Source organism: Sorex fumeus, unplaced genomic scaffold (assembly GCF_029834395.1).
Source record: "Sorex fumeus unplaced genomic scaffold, SorFum_2.1 ptg000029l, whole genome shotgun sequence".
Classification (NCBI taxonomy): Eukaryota; Metazoa; Chordata; class Mammalia; order Eulipotyphla; family Soricidae; genus Sorex; species Sorex fumeus.
In genome coordinates, this window is record NW_026606086.1 from 2,167,719 (window position 1) to 2,187,291 (window position 19,573).

At 55.2% G+C, this 19,573-nt stretch overlaps 1 protein-coding gene across 2 annotated transcripts; it reads left to right on the forward strand.

Annotated features, from left to right (window-relative positions):
- Positions 1–158: 158 nt before the first annotated feature.
- Positions 159–18,778, forward strand: MAPK9 (mitogen-activated protein kinase 9). Of its 2 annotated transcripts, none has more exons than XM_056115705.1 (11): positions 159–280; positions 1,821–1,950; positions 4,136–4,194; positions 6,819–6,957; positions 9,254–9,419; positions 10,454–10,525; positions 13,468–13,650; positions 14,468–14,592; positions 15,279–15,342; positions 17,365–17,436; positions 18,618–18,778. In XM_056115705.1, exons 1-11 carry the CDS (start codon positions 159–161, stop codon positions 18,758–18,760), a joined length of 1,275 nt encoding a protein of 424 aa, XP_055971680.1. In that variant the 3' UTR covers positions 18,761–18,778. The 2 variants fall into 2 exon arrangements, with proteins under 2 accessions (XP_055971680.1, XP_055971681.1); XM_056115706.1 differs by lacking the exon at positions 10,454–10,525 and adding an exon at positions 10,836–10,907.
- The last annotated feature ends 795 nt before the right edge of the window (positions 18,779–19,573 follow it).

The window sequence follows — 19,573 nt, forward strand, 5'->3', positions numbered from 1 at the left end:
TGCAGCTAGGGTGGGTGTAATTCCTGACACCCCACAGGGTCCCCCAGGCCCACCAGGAGTCAGCACGGCCCCGGGGTCATCCCAGGACATTCCCGGGGTGGTCCCGTGGGAACCACCCCGAGAGCCCACGCACCTCACCCCGCTTTCTCCACAGCACCATGACCGACGGCCAGGGCGACGGCCAGTTCTACAGCGTGCAGGTGGCCGACTCCACCTTCACCGTGCTCAGGCGCTACCAGCAGCTGAAGCCCATCGGCTCGGGGGCGCAGGGCATCGTTTGGTAAGAGCTGCCCACCCACCATGCCAAGGGGCCCACTTGGCCCGGCTCAGCCTCTCGGCCAAGCTGTTGGCCATTTTCTTTGGTTTCTCCCTTTTGTCGCTTTTGTGCGTCCACCAGGGCAGGATGAGACCAGGCAGCAGGAGCCCTGCCGGTGGGGCGGTCTGTGGGATGGCTTGTTTGGGGGGACCACACCTCGTGGTGTGGGGCTCACAGGGCTGGTTCCTGGCTCTGTGCTCAGGGCTGATTCCCAGCTCTGTGCTCAGGGCTGTTCCCTGGCTTCATGCTCAGGGCTCACTCCGGGGCTTTTGCTTCGGGCTGACTCCCACTCAGGGCTCAGAGTTCACACCTGGCTCTTGCTCAGGACTAACTCCTGGTTCTGTGCTCAAGGCTCAGTCCAGGCAGGAATCAGGACCCTGTGGAGTGCCAGGGATTGAACCTGGGTTGGCTGGTGCAAGACAAGTGCCTTCCCGGCTGTTCTGTCTCTCTGTGGCTCCTCCCCACCCCTCCCCATCCACCCCTCCACCCCCCAATGTCCCAGTTTCAGTTCCTTTTTTTGGGGGGGTTTTTTGGGCCACACTTGGTGATGCTCAGTTTAATACTGGCTCTGCACTAAGGATTTATGCTTGGTGGGGTTTGGGGACCCCATGTGGTGCTGGGGACTGGACCTGGCTTGGCAAGCAAGTTCCCCTCTGGGCTGTTGCTCCGGCAACCCAGTTTTATTTCTTGGCTGGTTTTCTTTGCTCTACAAAGCCTGAACAGGGTCGTCTCAGCTCACATAACAGCGAGCTGAGGGGCTCCCAGGCTAGGTGCTGTCCCAGTCTGGGTGTTGCATGGCCAGAGATTGAGCCAGACCCTAACACATCTCGCTGGGGCTTTGCACGCATTAGCACCTTCAGCGAAGGGTTAGAGATGCAGGCCTGGCATGTGGCCAACCCGAAACCCACAGGGTCCTCCAAGCCCCTCCGGAGATCAGTCCTGAGCACAGAGCCAGGAGTGATCCCCGAGCACAGAGCCAGGAGTGAGCCCCAAGCACAGAGCCAGGAGTGATCCCTGAGCACAGAGCCATGAGTGACCCTGAGCACAGAACCAGGAGTAATCCCTGAGCCCAGAGCCAGGAGTGATCCCTGAGCCAGAGCCAAGAGTGAGCCCTGAGCACAGAGGCAGGAGTCAGCCCTGAGCACAGCCACATATGACCCCTCAAAGAGGGAGAATACTAAGCAAGGGGAAGAGAAAGGCCCGTGGGGAGACAGGCAGAGCCATGCTTCCTTCTCTGTTTACTCTCCCAAAGCAGAACACCCTGCATCTCTTTCTGAAACCTTCCACTTTGCTTTTGTTTCTTCCTCGTGGGCCACACCCTGCGGTGTGCAGGGCTCCCTCCTGGTTCTGCCCTCAGGGATCACGCCTGGTGGTGCTTGGGGGACTCTCTGGGATGCCAGGATTGAATTTGGATTGAGTCTGGCTGGGTGCAGGGCAAACCCTCCCCTTCCCTCCTGTCTGAAGCTGTTCCTTATGGTCCTCTCTTCCTCCTCACTCCCGACAGCGCTGCCTTTGACACGGTCCTGGGGATCAATGTCGCCGTGAAGAAGCTCAGTCGGCCTTTTCAGAACCAGACCCATGCCAAGCGGGCCTACCGGGAACTGGTTCTCTTAAAATGCGTCAATCACAAAAACGTAAGTGCCAGCCGTGGGGTGTGCGCAGCTCCTGCAGCCTTTCCTGAGGCCCCGTGACTGTCTGCTGGCCTTGATCCTGCCCAGGGTCGTCACCCAGGGACACAGATGCCAGGAGACTCCATGCTTTGCTGCTTGTGGCGTGGGCCCCGTCTGACCCCACAGACCTCCCGTCTGAGCTGTTCAGTTTTGTTGTTGTCATAAGACACTCCCTGCCCATTTTCCATAATTGCCACACCATATTTGATGGGGTTCAGATAGTAGGCAACAAATCATAGAAGGAAATAAATATATATATATATATATACATATATATATATATATATATATTTGCCTCTCAAAGAGCCCGGCAAGCTACCAAGAGTATCCCGCCTGCACGGCAGAGCCTGGCAAGCTCCCTATGGCGTATTTGATATGCCAAAAACAGTAACAATAACAGGTCTCATTCCCCTGACCCTGCAAGAGTCTTCAGTCATTGGGAAAGATGAGTAAGGAGAGGCTGCTAAAATCTCAGAGCTGGTATCAATGGAGACATTACTGGCACCCGCTCAAGGAAATTGATGAACAACAGGATGACAGTGACAGTGACAGTGATTGGCTATACCAGGCTGTGTCGTCTCAGGCCAAAACATCCGCTTTTTTGTTTGTTTTTTGATCACACCCAGTAGTGCTTATAGATTCCTCCTGGCTCTGATTCCTGAGTAGGAATCACTCCCGGCTGTGCTCAGGGGACCCGGGGATTGAGCCTGGACCAGCCATATGTAAGGCAAGCGTCTTACCCGCTGTGCTATCGCTCCAGCCCCAGCCATTCGTGTTTCTAATGGGTCAGTTTCTTGGTCAGTCGGGCCACAAGGCTGCTATGAATGTCTACCCCTCTAGTCTCCAGTTGTTCAATGTTCACAATTCCTTTTCTTGACTTTTCGTTATTTTTTGAGCTATGCCTGGCGGTGTTAAGGGCTCACTCCTGGCCTCTGTGCTCAGGGGCCCCTCCTGGTGGCTTGGGGAACCATCTGGGGTGCCACGATGGAACCTGAGTGGGCCACGTGCAAGGTCAGCACCTTCCCACTGTACCCCAGCTGCCCACAGTTTTTTTCTAGAAGAAGCGGCTGCCACCATTGGGAGGTGGCTGCGTGCCCTCTGCACAAAGTGTCGCTTCTTGCATTTGTATTTCACCTTGCGCGTGGTCTGAACACCTGCCCCCCCACAGCGCGTGGCATCAGCGAGCGCCAGACGGGGCAAAGCCACGCGATTTACAGCACGCCCACAATGGACAGACTCAAGAGCTTCAGGACTCAGGATCCCTGGGGGGGCTTCTGAGTCAGAGCCACTTTTAATGACTATCCCCTTCTGGGAGTGTCAGGGGATTCACCTGGAAGGGACTTTTCTAGATGATTCTGGAACACCCCAGGCTACCTTGTTGGAGAGGGGATGAGTCTTATATGATCCCCTCTTTTCCCATTATAGAAATATTCTATGTAAGCTTGAGGCAGGGTGGGTTGGAGCTATAGTGCAGTGGGGAGGGGACTTGCAGTTTGATCCCCAGTATCCTGTATGGTCCCCTGAACGCCACCAGGAGGAATTCCTGAGTCCAGAGCTGGAATTAAACCGTGGGTCCATGTGGCTGGAGCAATGGCACAGCAGGTAGGGTGTTTGCCTGGCACATGGCTGACCCGGGTTCAATTCCCAGCATCCCGTATGGTTCCCTGAGCACCACCAGGAGTAACTCCTGAGTGTAGAGCCAGGAGTAACTCCTGTGCATCGCCTGGGTGTGACCCAAAATAAATAATAAAATAATGAATAAATAAAATAATAGATAATAATAAATAATAAAATATAAAAAAATAATAAAATAAATAAAAGAATAAACAAACAAACAAACAAACCCTGGGTCCCGCTGGGTGTGGTTCAAAAAATAAAAACGACAAAAAAACAAACAGCAAATAGTTTGTACAGATCCCATAGAATTGATTTGATTGTTAAATCCAGGCTGAGAACCCTACTCGCTTAGCCTGTGAGGTGGTCCTTTGTAGAAGCGGCAACAGCAACCAGAACTAGTACCGAGCACTGCTGGGATTTGCTTCCCTGGCCCCTGCAAGTTTCTTGCTGCATCTGTATGTCAAAGTTAATTTATAATCTTTAAGAAGAGTCGCCGGCCATGCTGAGATCTAATTAATTCTTCTCTTTTCAGATAATTAGTTTGTTAAATGTGTTTACACCACAGAAAACCCTAGAAGAATTCCAAGATGTGTAAGTATCTGCTTACTTCAGTGGTGTGCTCGTGCCTCGGACACTGGCCTGTCTAGACCAGGCGTTGGCCACGTCCCGAGCTTGTTGTCAGGAAGTGGCATCCTGTGACACTCCTCGATGTTTGTTGCTGACAGTTGCCACTCCCAGGACAGAGAAAGGCGGCACTGACCACACGTTGTTCTCTGTAGTGTACTGGCTTCTCTGGCCCATGCAAGGGAAGATGCTGTGCCCATGGGGTCTCCTCTCATTCATTCATTCATTCACTGCATTGCTAGAACCTGCTTTGACCTGGCCGGCAGAGCAGGTAGGAATGCCCTTTTCCTACTTGCTAATTGTCAGGGCCTTCCTGGAGACCTGGGAAAAGAGAGAAAAGAAAGAAATGAAAAGGACAACTTTTGTGGGATGGTTGTTGGGTTCTTCTTCTTTCTTCCTTCTTCTACATCTGTTTCTCCCCTCCCCCCCTCCTCTCTCTCCTCTCCTTCTTCCTCCTTTGCTTCCTCTTCCTTCTTTTCCTCTTCTACTTCTTCCTTCCTTCCTCCTCCTCCTCCTCCTCCTCCTCCTCCTTCTCTTTCTCCTTTCTTCTCATCCTCCTCCTTCTCCTCCTTTTTCTCCTCCTCCTTCTCCTCCTTCTCCTTCTCCTCCTCCTCCTCGTCCTCCTCGTCCTCCTCCTTCTCCTCCTCCTCCTCACTCCTTCCTCCTCCTTTTTCCTCCTCCTTCTTCCTCCTCCTTCTTTCCCCTTTTTGGGGCGAGTGTGGTCTCACTACCCTCTCCTCTCCCTACCCAAATAATTTGTTCACTTCCAGGGGCTCTGGGGAGAAGGCAGGAAGGGGCCATGGGTCGGTTTAGCTGTTCTGGGTTTTAGGGGTCCACTCTGGGGTGTTGAGGAGAGAACTCACCTGCAAATGGGGTGGGTGTGCAGTGGAAAGGTGGGATGTGGGGAGCGAAGGAGAAAGGGAGGGAGTGGCTGGGAGCGGGGCTGGGGGCGGGCCAGAGTGGAAACTGGGAGGGGCTGGGGGGGGTCTGGGAGGGGTGGGACTCCCTCTCAGACCTGGTGTCAGGCACTGAAACTGCACTGGGTGGGAGCAGCACAGACCATCCAGGATGCGGTAGTGGCCGTTGGGGTGCCAGGTTGGGGGGTTAAGGACAGCTGACCAGGGTGACCTGGTGAGGGGGTGGGCCTTCTCTCAGGAGCACAGGGTCGGCCCTGAGGGAAGGTGGTGTAAGAATGGGATAGCGGAGCCCCCGCCGGTTCTGGCTTGAGCCCGGAAAGGGGGATATATGGGTACAGTGAGATGGAGCAGGGCTGGGATCTGGATCTGGACACAGTGAGATTGTCCAGTTGCCAGGAAGGAACTGGGGAGGCAGGTTGGGGTGAAGGGGAGTGTGGGAAGAAGGTGTAGGTGGTATTCCAGGGCGGGAACAGGGCTGGGGTGTGACGCAGGACTAGAGCACTAGGTATGACCCTGGCACATGAGCATCTGAGTCCGTCCACCCACCCTCACACTCCCTCCTGGTCCATCTGTTCGTCCACACTCACCCACCGTCCTCTCACCAGCCTACCACCCTCCCACCCCCCATCCCTCCACCCACCCACCCATTCACCCTCCCCAGCCAGCCACCTCTACCCATCCCTCCACCCACCCACTCACCTGCCCACTCACACAGGTGCTGGCCCTTCGTCCGCCCACTCACTCTCTGCCCACCCACACATGGAGCCACCCGCCTCTCCAGGCAGCAGCCACCCACCCACTCACCCACCTCCCCATCTATCTTGCCATCCATCGGTCCACCGACCCATACATTAATTCATTCATTCATCCACCCACTCACCCACCTATTCTCCCCTTACCCCACCTATACATGCGCCCACTGACCCGTCACTCCCGGAGACCAGAGGTGTCACTACAGTTGTTCGTGTGCGGAAGAGAGAAAATCCAAGGCCCAGGCACCAGGGAAGCCAGCAGTAAGCGGGGCGGCAGAGATGGTCGGGCAAGAGCCTCATGCAGCGTGTCAATAACGCCCGTGTGGCAACAGCAGAGCTAGGAGTGACCTGGTTTCTTTGGAGTGTCCCAGCGTCCCCCCTGACACTGATCCGAGCAGGCTTGGGACAGGAGAACGGAGCTGGTCACTGGAGACGCCTCTTTGGGGAGCTGGGGAGGGGGGACTTGTGCCTGCGTCCAAGGCAGGGACTCGGGGAAGGGAACGGAGGGGAAGTGGGGCAGACTTGGCCTGGATGAGGGAGCCATGGCGGAGTGGCAGACACACGCCTGTTGATGCGAACAGCCTGTAGTGACGGCTTAAGACAGCTGCAAAATTGACTATGAAGTTCTCTTTGCAGTGACAAGGAGGCGTGGGGTTAAAGAGCGGGGGCTAACTGTCCCCTCAGAGCACTTTGTATGAAGCTGGTTGTTTTGACATTCTTTGGAAGTGGCTGAACCAAAGGCTCAGTCCTCCCGACTTAAAAATTTTTTTTCTTTAAAACCTTCTTTCAAGAGACTCTTGATCCATGTTTCGAGACAACCGCCTTTTGCTGGACCTGCCCATGAGCTGGGCGCGTCCACGTGGGTTGACAGGAGTGCAGAATGGCGTCTGTGATGCTTCACCAGGACTCTCTCTCCCTCCAGGTACTTGGTGATGGAACTAATGGACGCTAACTTATGTCAGGTCATCCACATGGAGCTGGACCACGAGAGGATGTCCTACCTGCTCTACCAGGTGCTCTGTGGGATCAAGCACCTGCACTCGGCCGGCATCATTCACAGGGTGAGTCAGGCCCTCACTGTTGGGTTTGATTTTTTTTTTTAATTTTTGGTGACTTTGTTCTTTATATTGATTTACTTCTCCCCTGCCCCCCACCCCAGAGTTTATTTTGAGAAAGTACTGTGAGTGATAAAGTTGTTCCTAGTGGGGGTTGACATCCAATGTTCCATCACTGGTCCTGCCACTACGGGGCCTCTGTTGGCGATGCTCAGGGCCTACTCCTGACTCCATACTCAGGGATGAGTCTTGGCATCTCCAGGGACCCTTTGGGACGCCAGGAATCAAACCCGGATTGGCCGAGTGCAAGGCAAGTGCCCTACCCATTGTGCTAACCAGCCCCAACACTAGAACTTCCTTTGCCTCCCTGATGGGAACAGGCTCGAATGAATGTCTGGGTTCTATCTGAGTTTCTCATGGTTCCCCCCCAAGCACCATGGGCAGTGGCCCCTACCAAATCAAAATTAAAGGTACTAAATTGTTGTTGGAATTTTTCCAGTATTGGTAGAGAGCACAGAGGATAAGGTGCTTGCCATGCACGTGGACGACCCAGGCTCAACCTCTGACCCCCCCATAGTGTCCCCCAGACCCCATCAGGAGTGATCCCTGAGTACAGAGCCAGGAGTCAGCCCAGGACAATGGCCTGGTGCCATTGAATCCCGGTTGGCTTGCTGGCTTGTGCAGTGCAGGCTCCCTACCTGCTGTCCTGTCTCCCTGGCGGTACACATTTAACAAGTAACGCCTTCCACTCTCCCTCGGATCATTTCTGCCCCCACAAGATCAGTGGGCGGGTCTTGTGGGGTCACAAGACCAGACCACACCCAGCGATCCTCAGGAATTACTCCTGGCTCTGCACTTGGGAATCATTCCTGGAATGATATGAAATGCCAGGGATTGAACGCAGGTCAGCCTGTGCAAGGCACAGGCCCTCCCCGCTGTGCTGTTACTCCCTGTGCGCCTTTGAGATCTTGTGTCTAAGCAGGCAGAAACCGTGTTCCCCCTGAGCTCAGGGGGGGAGTCAGGAAGTGCAGCTGCTTAAAGGGGAATGTGAGGTGGTCCAGGAGGGGGAGGTGGTGATGCCCCCAGTGCTAGGAAAGCGGTTCCCTCACAGCCCTGAGACTCGCAGAGCACTGTTCCCTCCAGAGTCAAGCTTCAACCCCCAGCCCTCGCTGGAAGCATCAGTGACCCCGTCTGCACCTCCCTGGAAGCTCAGTGTACCCCGCCTCTGCACCTCCATGGGAGGGGGGGCACACAGCCTGGCCTGAGGCTTTAACCTCTGCTGCCACCTAGAGTCCTATTAAAATATCACAGGTCAATTCCCAGCATCCCATATGGTCCCCTGAGCACTGTCTTGAGTGCAGAGCCAGGAGTAACCCCTGAGCATCACAGTGTGACCCGAAAAGCCAAAAAAAAAGGAAAAAAAAAGCACGTGCCGTGTTGGCAACCAGAACTGGTCACAGCAGTGGTGAAACTCAGGGATACTGGGTGGGAGACAGAGCTGTGGGTGAGGCACTCGTCTTGCAGGTGACCGACTGAGGTTTGGTCCCTGAGCCCCGCTGGGTGTGTGGGTGGTAGGGGGTGTCACCTGTCCTTCCGTCTGAAAGTCAGGAACAATAGCTGGGAGTTTAAAGAGCAAGGAGGGAGAGCGTGGCATTGGCCGAAGCTCCTGGAAGGTTCAAGTCAAGGCAGTGAGTGTGCAGGATTTCCTTGGTTTTGTTTTGGAGGGGTGGGGCCACATCCACTAAGTGCTCAAGACTTATTCCTGGCGCAGATGCTGCCCGAGCCCATGTGCTGCTGCACCCACGTGGCCGGGCATATGTGTCGCCCGAGCAGGTGTGTTGCCCGCATCTCCCCTCTTGAGATGTGTACTCTCGTGCTTTCCTGTCTGATGCTGGGGTGGGGGGGGGCTCTCTCCACCCTTGGCAAAGCCCACGTTCTCTCTTGAGCACGTTATTCTCTCTCTCTCTCCCACTGTCTCTTCCTCCTTCCTTTCAAAACCTCCAAATAAAATCTGTCTTACTTCAATAAAAAAGAAAAGACTTATTCCTGACTCTGCACTCAGAGGTCACTCATTGCGGGGCTTAGGAGACCCTATGGGATGCCAGGGGTCAGATCAGGGGCAGCCTCGTGCCAGGCAAATGCCCTCTTTGCTGCCCTCTCTGACCCAGTGCCCTCGAGGTTAGACCTGGCGAGGCTCCGAGCTGAGCTCTGTCTCCCTCTCCATTTGAGAGGGTGGAGGTCACAGAATTGTCCCATCACCGTGTTCCCCGCCACTGTCACCTGCCCCCTCCCCCCGCCGCAGGACCTGAAGCCCAGCAACATCGTGGTGAAGTCTGACTGCACGCTCAAGATCCTGGACTTCGGGCTGGCGCGGACGGCCTGCACCAACTTCATGATGACGCCCTACGTCGTCACGCGCTACTACCGTGCCCCCGAGGTCATCCTGGGCATGGGCTACAAGGAGAATGGTGAGCCGGCCAGGACCGCCCCGGCCCAGGAATTGGGCTATGGGAACAGAGGGGGCTCCAGGGTGGGGGAGGGTCGGTAAGGCGGGCTGGGTGGAGTTGTGTGGGTGTGGCTGTGGGCTGGTGGGGGCCTGGGGGGCTTTAAGTAGATAGGCAGGGCTGGATGAGGTGTGTGGGGCTGTGGGCTAGGTGAGGTTGGGGACGGAGCTCTGGGTTGGCGGTGGCTGGATTGGGGTGGGGTTTTGTAGGCGTGCTTGTGGCTCTCGGGGTCCCAGAGATGACCCCTGTGCCTGGTGGTGTCCTGAGGCTCATTGTCCACCTCCTGCACACAGCCAGACTGTGGCCCTAACAAGTATGAGTCAGCCAGACTGACCCCCTCACTTAACTCAGAGCCCCTCATGCGAGCAGCACCCCATAGTAGCAGTTCCCGCCAGGGAATACAGACCCCACACCTAACCCAGCGTCACCGACCGTCAGCAGCCCCCTCACCTAACCCAGCCCCCCATCTTACCATCACCGTCTCCTCCACACACCAGCCCCGTCCCCGCAGGCTGCTCACTGCCCAAAAACGCAGAAGGAAGGATCGAAGGGCAGGGTCTGTGGGTGGAGTGGGGGCGCCGAAGTTCTCCTCCCTCTGGAGAAATTCAAGAAATCTGGGCTCCCACCTGCCGTGCACACCCCCAGTCTCACGTCCGCCCCCCCTGGCCGGCCACCATCTCTGAGCTTAGAGGTCTCTGGAATCCGGGGTCAAGGCAGGGTCAGACGATGTTTGGCTCTCTGCGGGCTTCTCCCTGAAGAACCCAGAGACAATGTGGGAGACGGGGGTCGACTCCAGGGCCCTGCAGGAGAGTGGTCACTTCAGACCGTCCACTGCACGGCAGCTCCTCCCCACCCCGTCCCGTAGGCCCGCCTGCAGTTACCTTGGGTAGTTCCCCTCAGAGATGGGTCCTCGTCACTGGCAGGTGTTTACTGGGGCTTGGGGCGTGGGTGGAGATGGGGGGTGAGCAGGCCTGGTTGTAACCCCCTGTGTTTGGTAGTGGACATCTGGTCAGTTGGCTGCATCATGGCAGAAATGGTCCTCCATAAAGTCCTGTTCCCAGGAAGAGACTGTATCCTTCCCAGGGAGAGACCCCCAGCCCCGCCATGGCCACACCAGGGGCGGGGGCGGTGGTGGGCAGGGTGCAGAGTTGGGGACACAGGCGTTTCCTCCGGTCCCTGGGACCCCGTGAAGTTCCCAAGCTGTCGAGACCAGGCACCTTTGCCGCCCTGCTCCAGACTGGGCGAGTGCATCCCCCATCCCTTGGGCATCACTCCCAGAGCCGACGTTTGTGCATTGTAGAACCCTGTAGGAATTCCTTTTCTTCACCTTTATTTTATTCATGGCACGTCATAATTTGATCATTTCATTTTTATTTTCAGTTGATATCTGGTCAGTGGGGTGTATCATGGGAGAGCTGGTGAAAGGCTGTGTGATATTCCAAGGCACTGATCGTATCCTTCCCCGAGCCCCCCGCCACTCCCCGCCTTCCCGCCCCTCCTGGCCACCAAGCTCCCCCCAGGGGCCAGCACAGCAGGGACTCAGGAGCAATTGGGAGCCAGCCTTCTAGAATATTCTGAGAGCTTTCTGTCCTTTAGTGCCTCAAACTCTCTGTGACTCGCCAGTTTCCTCTCCTCTCCTTGCCGGGAGATGGCACTGTCTTGACTGGTAGCTGATAGATCAAGTGAAACTAACCCTTGAGTTATCCTGAGAACTGTTTCAGCAAATAATTCCCTCTTTGGCAAGTGTCTTGAGATCTTTATTCATCTCTTTCTTTATCTGGGCCACATCTGGCTGACTCCTGGCTCTGTGCTCTGTGGGATGCCCAGGATCGAACCTGGGTGTCCTTGGGCAGCACCTGTGCCCTCCTCACTGTGCTGTCACTGCAGGCGTGTGCATGTGAGAGGGTGTGTGTGTGTGTGTGTGTGTGTGTGTGTGTGTGTGTGTTTGGAACTGGAAATGTGGTTTATTTTGCAAATGAATTCAATATAAAAAGCAGACTTCCCTCCTATTATAAATATTGTATTATACATAGACCCTCCTACTTCCATTCTTATTTATCTTGGACCTTGCCTTTGTGTATTAAGGGAAAAGTTTTTCTTCTGAAAGTTCAAAAGTGAAAATGGTGGGAGGAGGGTGGAGAGAGTACAGGAGACAGGGCCCTTTCTGCACCTGGGGGATCGCATTGGGTCTCCCGCACCACTAGGAGTGACTCCTGAGCACAGGGCCAGGAGTAGACCCTGGGCATTTTGGTGTGGCCCAAGAAGCAAATATTTATTTATTTGGTCCTTTTTTGGGGTCACACCCAGCGATGCACAGGAGTTACTCCTGGCTCTGCACCAGGAATCACCCCTGGTGGTGCTCAGGGGATCATATGGGATGCTGGGAATCGAACCTGGGTTGGCCATGTGCAAGGCAAATGCCCTACCCGCAGTGCTATCACTCAGCCAGGAACCAAAAATTTAAAAAAGAAAGAAAAAAAGTCCTGTTGAGATCACTCTCCAAACACACATACACACACACACACACACACACACTTACACACACAGATCCTTATTTCCACCTGTCGTTCTGTTTGTATTGGGGTTTTGAGCCACTCCTAGTAGTGCTAAGGGGTCACCTTTGGCCTGATGGAGTCTCGGGTAACCCTGTGGGGTTCAGACATCGAGCCCATGTCTGTGGCAGCCTGCGAAAGGAGTTACCTGGAGAGAGCAGCCGAGTTTGTTGTGCGCAAGGAGAGAGGAGGCCAGAAACCAGGGGCTCAGGAGCAGCCGCTTCATTCCCACCCAGCCCGCCCAGACTCTTCCTCCCTGCCCGCTGACGCTCACCCACACTGCCCCGCCCACTCTGCCCCGCCCACCCTGTGCCCCGCCCCCTCTATGCTTCTCTAACCCTGTGCCCTGCCCCCTCTATGCTCCTCCCACCCTGTGCCCCACCTCGTCTATGTTCCTCCCACCCTGTGCCCCGCCCCTCTGCGTGCCTCGGACCCTGCCCCCTGCCCCCTCTGTGCACCTCCCACCCTGTGTCCCGCCCCTTGTGCACCTTCCACCGTATGCCCCACCCCTCTGTGTGCCTCCTACCCTGTGCCCCTGACCCCTCTATGCTCCTCCCACCCTATACCCCGCCCCCTCTATGCTTCTCCAGCTATGTCCCGCCCACCTCTGTGCTCCTCCCATCCTGTGCCCTGCCCTCTCTATGCTCCTCCCACCCTATGCCCTGCCCCTCCTATGCTCCTCCCACGCTGTGCCCCGCCCACCCCTGTGCTCATCCAGTCCCATGGACTCCCGCCCACCTTATTTATATATGTGGAGAGGTGATACCCTGTAGTGCTCAGGGCTCACTCCTGGCAGGTCAGGGGGCTGATGACCTGTGCTAGCCCCGTGCTATGCCGGGAATTAACAAACGCTTTAGTGCTGTCTCTCTAGCCCGAACTAGGGTCTCTCTCTCTCTCTCTCTCTCTCTCTCTCTCTCTCTCTCTCTCTCTCTGTTGAATCACTGTGAGATAGACTTTCTCTCATTTTCTTTATTTGGTTTTGTTTTGGGATCACACCTGGTGCTCTCAGCGCCGGGTCCTAACTATGCTCAGGGTGAGGGGGGCTTAAGGGCCATGTGAAGTCCGGGGATCCAACCCTGGTGGGCTGCATGCAACGCTCGGCCTTTCTGGCTCTGCTCTCTCTCTGACCCTGGCAGAGCTGTTTTAGCGTAACCACCAAGGCCACTCATGTCTGAGTATTTACTGGGCACCGGACCTCCCTGTCTTTCTTCCTGAGACAGTCTACTTCAAGACGCTCTGGGTGGACACCCCTTGCCCAGTGTCAGTGGTGTAACAGCCACCGTGTTTCCCTAAAGAACCCAGTGGAGGCCTTTCTGAGCATAGCACTAACCTTAGGAATCCATACCTCAATAGAGCAATCACTGCTGGCCAGGAATGTACCAGAAGCCTGAGTTTCTCCTTATCCCGGGGTGGGTGCGGCCCAGGCCCTTCAGTTCTATTTTCCTCAAGACCTCAATCAGATATTGATCAGTGGAATAAAGTAATTGAACAGCTAGGCACACCATCAGCAGATTTCATGAAAAAACTCCAACCCACGGTGAGGAATTACGTGGAGAACAGACCAAAGTACCCGGGCATCAAATTCGAAGAGCTATTTCCAGACTGGATATTCCCGTCAGAGTCGGAGAGAGACAAAATCAAAAGTAAGCGCACCTCTTGTTTGGCACCAGCAAGGGTGGAGGGAGCAGGGCTGGGGGACTTTTTTGCCTTTTTTTTGTTTCTTTTCTCTTTTTTACGGGTTTTTATTCTGAAGGCAGTGAATCCCAGGAGGAGAGCGATTAGGGCCACACGCACTCACGCCCACAAACAACCAGGTGGTCCAGAATCATATGGGCCAGTTCTAGTGAAACGGGGCCTCCGAGGATCGAACCACAGAGGACCAGAGTGATATGTCGTACAGCAAGTAGGGCGTTTGCCTTGCTCGACACTGACCCAAATTCAGTCCCCATCTGGGCCTCTGAGCCCAGCCAGGAATGATCCTTGATGCAGGGCCAGGAGTAAGCCCTGAACACTGCTGAATGTGGCTCAAAAACTGAAAAAAAAAAAATTATGTCTGAAAAACCCGTTCATCACAGCCCTGATCATTAATTAAGAGCTATCAGTCATTGATGCCAGAGACCCTAGGCAGAGTAGGAGGTGGGCTGTGGCTCCAGGCAGGGGCATGTTGGCTGTCAGCTGCGAGGATTTTTTTTTGGGGGGGGTGGATTTGACTTCTCTTATTTGGGAGGATGGGTAGCCCCAAGTTGAGGAGTGCGTGTGTTCGAATTGGGCATGCTCTAACCCCGAGCCATTTCCCCCGCCCGACTTGCCTTAAATCAGGCAAAGGAGACTGACATTGATTGGTGGTTCCTTCCAGGAGCCTCAAAGTTCTCTCCTAGTGGCTCCTCCTGGTTAGCAGGGCAGGACCTTCAAACTTTCCAGTTTGAGTTGCCTTTTGCCTAATGTTTATTCCGGCTTCAGCCAGCCAAGCCCGAGATTTGCTCTCGAAAATGCTAGTGATCGACCCCGACAAGCGCATCTCCGTGGACGAGGCGCTGCGGCACCCCTATATTGCTGTCTGGTATGACCCGGCGGAAGCAGAAGCGGTAAGCGGGTCTGGTGGCCTTTCTGTGGGGGCCCTGCCTTGCATGCAGCTGACCCGGGTTCCGTCTCAGGCAGCCCCTCTGGTCACCCTCAACCCAAAATAACACCAAACAGCTCCCAAAAGGCCTTGAGTTCTTGGATTCATTTTTATTGCTATTTTGGTTGGGGGCCATATCTGGCAGTTCACAGGGTGACCCCCACCCCTGAGGATCACCCCCACCGCCCAAACAGGTTCTCGGTTGAAGTAGTTGAATCACAGCTGCTCTGTGGAAACTTGCTCGGAGGGGCAGAGGGAGGCCCCTTTAGCAGCTCAGTTTGGAGGAGGTTAATTTTGGATTTTTTATTTGGGTTTTTGGACACACCCAACATTGTTCAGAGCAGACCTTGGCTCTGCGCTCAGGGATCACTCCTGGCGGGACTTGGCGGACATCTGGGGTTGCGGGGACTAACACGGGTTTGGCCAGGTGGCAAGCCTGGCCCTGTAGCTGGGTCCTTTCTCTCCAGCCTGTCATCTGTCTGACTCAGAGACTGGTCCCATCTCACGCCTCTGAGGATCGCTTCAGCATGACTGGAAGTCAGTATCCTTGCAGTCAGGAGCCTTCCAGATGGCTCAAGTTTCCCGTCATGACTTACTGGGTTGTTGGCTTTTCTTGTTCTCCATTGACTCGGGTATGATTTTCCTTTGTAGCCTCCGCCTCAGATCTATGATGCCCAGCTGGAAGAAAGAGAGCATGCCATCGAGGAGTGGAAAGGTAGAGCCGTTGCCTTACTTCCAGTCTAAAGGGGTGACTGTCTGTAGGGGCGGGTGGGCAGGCCTCCCTAGAGGCAGGGCCTCTAAGGGCTGGGGTGGGACCTTGCTGGGTACAGGTGGCCTTTAGGTGTGAGGCCTCACCAGGCAGGTTTCCAGGGGGAACTTGGGCACAAGTTAGCAGGAGTCAGAGGAACTGAATTGGCTTCCAGTGTTTGCGGCTCTCTCACAAGGATCTTCCCATCCTCAGAGCTTGGTTTCCAATCACAATACTCTGCTTTTGGGACTGGAGCGATAGCACAGCGGGGAGGGTGTTTACCTTGCACATGGCTGACCCAGGTTCGATTCCCAGCATCCCAGGTGGTCCCCCGAGCACTACTGGGAGTAATTCCTGAGTGCAGAGCCAGGAGTAAACCTTGAGTATCGCCGGGTTTGACCCAAAAAGAAAAAACAAACAAAAGAACTCTGGCTTTCTCATACAGAAAGTGATACAACTAGCAGGTTGCTGAAAGGCTTGCTGGGGACCACGGCGTTGAATACCATATTCTACCTTATACTTTTCCCTGCATAATTGGCACATTTTTCTTTAGTCCAAAAATTGGTTTATAGTTCTTTTTTAATTTTTGAAGAAGGCATCGTGGGATGAAGAGATACTACAGTGGGGAGGGCCCTTGCCTTACATCCTGCTTGCCCGGTTTATATCCTGGGCAGCAGACATGGTCCTCCAGCCCCCACCCCACTGCCCAGCACTGCCTGGGGATGGACCCTCAGGGCTGCCACACGCAAGGCAAGTGCTCTGCACTTTAGGGAGAAAGTTAAGTTGTATATAGAATATTCTGAGTCAATCATATTAAAAGGGTGTATATATATAATGTGTGTGTGTGTGTGTGTGTGTGTGTGTGTGTGTGTGTGTGTAGTTTGGATCAACTATATATTTGGATCAGTCATATAAAGGTCAGGCCATAGTACAGCAGGTAGGGTGCTTGCCATGCACGAGGCCATACGGGGTTCGATCTCTGGCATCCCATATGGTTTCCCAAGCCCGCCAGGAGTGATCTCTGAATACAGAGCCAGGGGTAACCCCTGAGAACCACCAGGCGTGACCCTAAAATCAAAAGCAAGCAAACAAAGTATGCTCAGCTTAAGTCCGTTTCAGAGGCCTGGCAGGTGAAGACCCTCTTGCTAAGATGATAGGCTGTGCCCCAAGACTCCAGAGGCCCCCCTACTGCTCCTCTCTGCCCCCCAGTCCCCAGAGCTGGTCTAGGTGCTCCAGCCTTACCAACCTTGGCACAGAAAACTTAATATTCCGGAGCTTTGCCACCCAAATCCCTTGAAACCGGTCACACTTTGCCCTTCCTGGGTTCAGCTCAGATTACTTCTTGTGCTTTTGTTTTCTGGGGGAGGCAGACCCACAGTACTCGGGGATTACTCCTGGCTGAGCCCAGGTTTGCCATGTCAAAGGCAGACACCCCACCTGCTGTACTGTTGCTCCGGCCCTGGATGGCGTCTGTTTTAGGGACTTTGCTAGGCCACTCCTGTCCCTTTCCTCTCTCTCTCCCCCTTCTCTTTTCTCTCTCTCTTCCTTCTCTGTCTCCTTCCTCTTCCTCCTCCACATTCCAGACCACCGCTGAGTCCAGTGTTCAGAGTGGAGCTATGATACAAACCAGGAACGGCACATGTCAGCCTGGATTCATGTTCTCCAGGTCACTGAAACACCAGCTTCTCCCTGTGCTGGCCCCTGGAGTAGGCCGATCGGTTTGGGTTTGGGAGAGCAGGGCTTCAGAGACTCGGCCACAGTGAAGATAGGCTGCAATGCTCTTAGCTTTGCTACTTTTGTTTTGGGGGACCACACCCAGGGGGCTGTGCTCAGGGCTTCCTCCTAGCTCCGCACTCAGGGGTCACTCCTGGTGGACTCAGGGGATCCTGTAGGGCACCAGGGATCAGACCTGGGCTGGCTGCGTGCCAGGCAAGTGCCCTGCCCACTGTGCTCTCTCTCCAGCCCCTTAACTTGCCTTTCTGTTCCAAGAGCTCATTTACAAAGAAGTGATGGACTGGGAGGAAAGGAACAAGAACGGCGTGGGCAAAGACCAAACTTCAGGTTAGTGATCGCTCTCATCGCTCGGCATGCAGCTTCCACGTGTGACCTCGCCAGCCGGGCCCCTCCCCGGTACATGCTCAAAGTCACCCTGGAGGGAAATCAGGGTCCCTGCCTCTGGGGCTTGTCACTGGGATGTTGGTGTCTGCGCCTTCCTTCAAGGACCGTGCACCTGCCTCCCTGCCTCATGAACACTGTGTCCCTGCCCTCGCCACCCCAGGCCCCGTCTCTGTAACTTGAGCACTCAGACTCGTTGCCACCAGAAGCTCACCTGGGGAATTGCTCTAGGAAACTGACCCTGGAAAGGAAGCCTTTGTAAGCACAGCCCACACCCGCCCCCACAGCCCCCCCAAAAGCATTTGGACATGGCTCTACAGGAAACAGCATCTTGCGTGTCTGTGTGTGTCTGTGTCTGTGTGTGTCTGTGTCTGTGTGTGTCTGTGTCTGTGTGTGTCTGTGTGTCTCTGTGTGTATGTCTGTGTCTGTGTGTCTGTGTGTATGTCTGTGTCTGTATGTGTCTGTGTGTCTGTGTGTATGTTTGTCTGTGTGTGTCTGTGTCTGTGTGTGTCTGTGTGTCTGTCTGTGTGTCTGTGTATCTCTGTGTCTCTCTTTGTCTGTGTGTGTTTGTCTGTGTCTGTGTGTGCGTGTCTGTTTCTGTGTGTGTGTGTCTGTGTCTCTGTGTCTGTGTCTGTGTGTTCTGTGTCTGTGTGTGTCTGTGTGTCTGTGTGTGTCTGTATCTCTGTGTCTGTGTGTGTCTGTATCTGTGTCTGTGTGTGTGTCTGTGTAGCTGTGTCTGTGTGTCTGTGTCTGTGTGTGTCTGTGTGTCTGTGTGTATGTCTGTGTCTGTGTGTCTGTGTGTGTCTGTGTCTGTGTATATCTGTGTAGTTGTGTGTCTGTGTGTGTCTGTGTGTGTGTCTGTGGTGACAGTCACTTCTGTCATGTTCCCCCCTTTTTTTTCCTCCCTAAGCCTACCTAGGGGGGAGACCTCAAAAAAAGTGGGGTGCAGAGAGAGGCCTCAGAGGGCAGAGTGCAGACTGCAGGGGGCAGCGTGGGTACTGAGCACCTCCTGTCTCTGAAGCTGGACCCTTGGCTTGCCTGAGGCCTGTCCAGTGTGGCCTCTGCCTGGCGGTGTTGGGCGGGGTGCGGCGTGCCCGGGTTTTATTCCCCCTGTTTCCTTAGCACAGATGCAGCGGTGAGCAGCCAGGCGTCTCCGTCCCAGTCGTCGTCCATCAACGACATCTCATCCATGTCCACGGAGCAGACGCTGGCCTCGGACACAGACAGCAGCCTGGATGCGTCCACGGGGCCCCTGGAAGGCTGTCGGTGACAGGGGTGGCGGTCAGAGCAGCCAGCTTGCAACACAGGAGCCGGGGCCTCTACAGGGCCCGATGCTGGGGAGCCCCCAGGCCTCCCCCCGCCCTTCCCTCACCCACCCCCCCAACCCCACTCCACGTCCTCTGCATGTGAGACACTCCACACCTGCCCCTCTCGGTTCTGTTGAGGTTGCCTGCCTAGCCGGAGATGCAGAGCAAGGTCCTGCCCGGCAGGGGGCTCGGAGCCTGGGCCCAGCCCAGCTGCAGAAGGGGTGCGGCTGGCGGCTTCCAGGCTGGTGAAGTTCGAACCCAGGAGTTCTGGAACTTTTTTTTTAATTTAATCCATTTGTGAGGTGATAGTGGCCCCCGGCCCCACCCTTGAGTGCCTGTTGGGGACAGAGATGGGGGAGATGTTTGTTTCGGTGTCCCAAGACCTAGCTTAGCTCCACTTCTCGCTTTGCCCTCTGGGGCCGTTTTGGAATATGGGCCAGAAGTCAGAAGGCTGAATCGGATGTTCCAGTGCCCGCCCCTGCCGGCTCATTCCCTAGTTTGTATGGTCTGTGCGTCCACTTTCCTGACTTCAGGAGGAAAAGCTCTAGCTCTGACTAAGAAAGAGAGAAGGGGGCTTGGCCCCTTCAGAAGTGGGCCCCTGACTCCGTGCGGGGCGGGGGCCCTTGGGTGCTTTGGAGGGAATCTCGGGTTCGGTTTTGTGTGTGCTGCTTGAGGGCCGCGCCCCCCCGGGATACTCCCCCCTGCCCTCTCTTTCTCGCTTAAAGGCTGGCTTGCGCCTCGCCGGTCCCTGGGTGGTGGCCGGTTACTCATGCTAT